The sequence below is a fragment of the Pyrus communis genome, chromosome 13, assembly GCF_963583255.1.
Source record: "Pyrus communis chromosome 13, drPyrComm1.1, whole genome shotgun sequence".
NCBI classification, from domain to species: Eukaryota; Viridiplantae; Streptophyta; class Magnoliopsida; order Rosales; family Rosaceae; genus Pyrus; species Pyrus communis.
In genome coordinates this window covers 4,460,549-4,465,303 of record NC_084815.1, presented here as the reverse complement: position 1 = coordinate 4,465,303, position 4,755 = coordinate 4,460,549, and the positions used below count along the sequence as shown (strand labels likewise).

General features: G+C 36.9%; 1 protein-coding gene across 1 annotated transcript; it reads right to left on the bottom strand.

Annotated features, from left to right (window-relative positions):
• Nucleotides 1-465: 465 nt before the first annotated feature.
• On the bottom strand, nucleotides 466-3,233 carry LOC137711924 (homeobox-leucine zipper protein HAT14-like). The gene is made up of 4 exons (XM_068451077.1): nucleotides 2,774-3,233; nucleotides 1,988-2,307; nucleotides 1,786-1,865; nucleotides 466-1,456 (listed from the first exon to the last, which is right to left on the bottom strand). Exons 1-4 carry the CDS (start codon nucleotides 3,063-3,065, stop codon nucleotides 1,123-1,125), a joined length of 1,026 nt encoding a protein of 341 aa, XP_068307178.1. The 5' UTR covers nucleotides 3,066-3,233; the 3' UTR covers nucleotides 466-1,122.
• Between the last annotated feature and the right edge of the window lie 1,522 nt (nucleotides 3,234-4,755).

Genomic DNA, 4,755 nt, shown 5'->3' with positions numbered 1-4,755 from the left:
ATTTTTTGTTAAAATAAACAATACTAAAAATTTTTCGTTAAAATTCTCTTTAGTCTAATTGGATGGTAATTTTGACATTCATCATTCTTTTCTTCTAGATTCATTGATCTTTGTGTTTGCCTACTTATAGATTTTCATTTGATTAATTCAATTTTGATCTGTTAAAAAATATAAATAAATAAATAAAGCAAATGCCTAAACTACATTTAACTGTTGTCTCCAATAACAAAACTCGAAGGACAGGCCAAGCCAAAGATCAGATCTTCCACAAACATGAAAGTATTTGTCCGCGTAGAGTCTATCATCATAGGATATCTCAAATCAGGGACTTCCATAAATATACCAGTTAACTGTCTGGCAAAGGAAATCTTTGGTTATTTATTTATCTCATGCAAAAGATCAATAATTTTTCAGTCCAATCAGAACACGAAAAGCATCTAGTATTCGAAAAAAGTTATAATTTTCGATAATTTTTCAGTCCATTCAGAACACGAAAAGAATCTAGTATTGGAGAAAAGTTATATTTTTCAAATGTCCGACCACTTGCATAATAGCATGTGATGTATCATATCGTGTGCTGAACACAATGAAAATTTTCTGGATGATAGTAAATAAACTAAATTTGTTAATAAAATTTAACCACATTTATTGACGCTTAACTAATAATTTAATCATCAACTTTCATAATATTTTATTTACAAATTTTAGCTACAAACTTAATCTCCCTTGCATTTCCCAAAATTTCTAGCAAAAGATCGATCGGCAACCAAACATTAAGAGCCATAAACGTAGCATATGTGGGAAAATGATCATAAAAAATAAGTAACTATGTTTGAATTCCCTCTCAAAACACAAAAACCCCAACAAAACCATTTTAAAGGGCAGTTCTAGCAAAAATCATTTCTAACTTCCTCATCAATAATAAAAATATATCATATCACCCTTTCCGTCCATGGTTTCTAAAACTTATAAGGAGAAACCACAGAGATAAAGATTGGGAAAAACAAACCTAAAAATAAATAAAATAATTAAGAGAACAAAAGAGAAAATAAAACCCACTCCAAGCCAAAATATATACAAATGGAATGGAGAGTGCAGGATACCAGATTCTATGTTGACATCTCATGCAGCTGCACCTTGATGCTGCTGCATGTGGACCTCAGCAGCAAATGGATTTAACCTTGGCTGCTTCTTCTGAACAGACTTTATGTGGTTGTTGGTGGTGGTGGTGGTGGTGGTGGTGGTGGAGGTGTTGGCTGAGGCAGTTGTGACCACGCGCTCACATGAGGGGCACATGGTGAGTGTGGTGGCAGGCAGCTGCATGTAGAAAGGCTGAGAGGTCTTCAAAGCTCTTAATTCTTGCAGTTCTTTTTGTAACCTCCTATTCTCTTCTGTCAGTGTCTCACAGCATCTCTTTAAGTACTCGCAATCTACTTCTGTCTGCTTCAGCTTGGTCCTGTATAATTATTTCATCATTTTTCCAAACAAAAATTAGTAGCTTAAAGAAGGCCAACTAATTTAAAACATAGGAACAAAATGTCAATAGTTCGTTATTTTTATTTTTCAAAGAAAAAACCAAAATATTCAGTGTCTGTATTTTTATTTGATTTATTTCATTTAGAAGTAAAAAAAAGAGAAGGATTTGCAGAACGAGAGATGTGCCAAATAGTGATTTATGAGATAATATATAAATTTCGGTTTATACTAATTTCATGGTGTGATCACAAGTGATTGTATGAAATGAAATAATTATATTAAAGAGAAAGAAATAAAACAGTAGTATACCTTGCTCTTCGATTCTGAAACCACACTTCCACTTGGCGAGGACGAAGATTCAACTGTTTAGCCAGAGCAAGTTTTTGCTTCTGCAAATATTAAAAAATAGAACAACAAACAATTAGTCAAAATTAAAACAGGCGAATTGTTTACTCTCTGAAGTTATAAACAAAAAACTTTTGAAGTATTCTTTCCCCCCCCCCTGACTTACAGGATTGAGAGTGCTGTGCTCTTTGAAGCTCTCCTCAAGAAAAGCCGATTGATCTTTAGAGAGCCTGAGTTTCTTTCGAGTCGACCCGTTCTCGTCATCACTCGCTCTGTCGGCATCAACCTCCAAATCTCTTTTACTCGATCTTCCTCCACTTCTTATTCCAAAATCCATCTGAAACGATGAAACTGTGCTGTTCGGAGATGATAGCGGCGCCGCCGTATCTTCTGCCTCCTCAGCCGAGGCCACCACTCCAGGCATCCGGTTCACATCGAACCCTATTCCCGGTCCATCTGATGAACCGGCCGGTTCAGACACAGCAACTGTAACAAAATCAACCCAATATGAGAATAATTTGGGTCGTGCTCGGATTCTAAGAAAATTAACCGGATGAAAAGAAAAATGAAAATTTTGCGAAGTGGTTTTTAATTGGAAAATACAAATTTTCCATTCACTTTCTTAAGTTTGGGTGCTTAATTAGGAAATCAACCCAATAAACAAAGAAGGAAATTCTACCAAGTCGGTTTTATCAGAGAGTGCTCAGTTTAGAGATTTTCCTTTTCAGTTTGTTGAGTTTCCCAGCAACCAAACACAAAATAACATTGGAAAATGATTTGTGAAAATGATTTTTCTTTTCATGCACGGTTTATTTATGGCCTAGATCGAGTAAATCAAACAAGAATCAATGGACAAAAATAAACAGATGCACGGACGAAAAAGAATGTAATCATTCCCAAAACATATAACAAAATAACAAAACCTAAGATCTCATGGTGAAGTTGGTCTTACGATTATCAGTAAGCCATGGGAAGCGAAGCTGAGAAGAAGCATGGCTACGAGGAACTGGAGCAGAAGGTAAGAGATTAAGCTGAAGAGGTGGATCTGATGAAACCCTACTTCTTCTTCTTCCTTCCTCTTGATCGTAAACTTCATGGGTGCTCTCTCTGCTACTCTCATCCGATCTTGCAGCACTCCCCAAGCCCATGCAAAACCCTAGATCCTTGTTGCTACCAATCTTTGGAGCTTTGTCAAGGAACAGAAACGGCTTTGAAGCATCCCCCAAGCTCAGAGCTAACTCCATTTTTTGCTGTTGAATAATTTTTGGTGGGAAGGGAAGCGATGAGAGGAGTTTAAAAAGAAGCCAAAGCGAACAAGTCTAAAATACTAGTAGTCTTCCTATCCAGAATCTTCTGTTTTTATTGTGTAAACACAAACACAGGGAGAGACTCTCTCTCTCTAAAACACTCTTTTTCTCCCTTTTTATTTGTTTTTTGGCTTGAGAAAAAGAGTAATTGACCGACAAATCCAGGTTGACAAACGCACGTGAATGTATTTAATTATACCAACGGTTCATGCACGAGACTAGAGAAAAGAGAGGAGTCGGACGGCTCGGACCAAAATAAAGCACACATTTTATCCTCGGTATAGTCAAATATTCGTTACGTGTACTATATGTATGAAATGTTCTTCCAATCCAAACTGCATTTTCTTGTTAGTCTGTGGGAATCACACTAAAAAATTGTTTTTGATGGTTGTTATCCTAATTCTGAAATAGTTCTCTCACGTTGCTCTTAACCAATTCAAATTGAAGATGAAATGATATATAAAGACTGTTTCGTAATACTGATAACTGTAAACGTGAGTTATTAAAATAAGTATGTAAATATATTGTAAATACTCGGAGTCCTTTATTAGGAAAGAGTTATTGTTGTGTCCTTTATTGTTTAGTATTTCCTTATAGAACAAAGATTGTATATGTATATTTCAAGGAAGTAATACAATGGAAAATTACCCTGTAAAATTCTATTTGATATTAGAGCCTAGGTTACCGTAACCCTAGAATATTTTTTCTTCCGTTGCTGTGCACGGTATCGTGGTATGTAGTTCCACAAAATCTGCAAAGTGGACGTTATGCAGCAGATGTGTTTCCTTATTTAAGTTGTATTTTTTCTCATTCAAGTAAATGAATTTCAGAGCTTCTTAACCATCTCTTTAGCAGCAAGCTTGCATTTACAGTTTCAAAAGTTTAATCAACATTTGGTATCAGAGCCCCCACTGGGCCTGTGTCGAGAGTTTCTTAATAGAAGCAGCAGCTTTTGTCCTTGCAGTAGCAAGCATTCATGGCGTCTGACAAACCAGCAGAAAACTTTGTTCAGCCAGCGATTCCACGCTTCGACGGTCACTACGATCATTGGAGCATGTTGATGGAGAATTTCCTAAGGTCCAAAGAATACTGGGATCTTGTGGAAACGGGTTATACTATACCCGAAGAAAGTACGCTTACGACTGCGCAACAACGTAAGCTTGAAGAACTGAAGTTGAAGGATTTGAAGGTAAAGAATTACCTATTCCAATCAATTGATCGTGCTATTTTGAAGACTATTCTCTAGAAGGATACTTCCAAGCACATTTGGGACTCCATGAAGAGAAAGTACCAAGGGTCAGCAAGAGTGAAGCGTGCACAGCTTCAGGCCCTGAGACGAGACTTTGAGACTCTCCAAATGAAGAATGGAGAGTCTGTCACCGAGTATTTTGCAAGGACCATGGGGATTGCAAACAAAATGTGAATCCATGGTGACAAGCTTGATGATGGCTCCATTGTAGAGAAGATCCTGAGATCTATGGCTCCAAAGTTCAACTACATCGTTTGCTCTATTGAAGAGTCAAATGACACTGCAGAGATGTCGATTGATGAGCTTCAAAGCTCATTGTTGGTCCATGAGCAACAGCTGAACCGTGGGATCACAGAACGTGTCAACTTAGAAGAACAA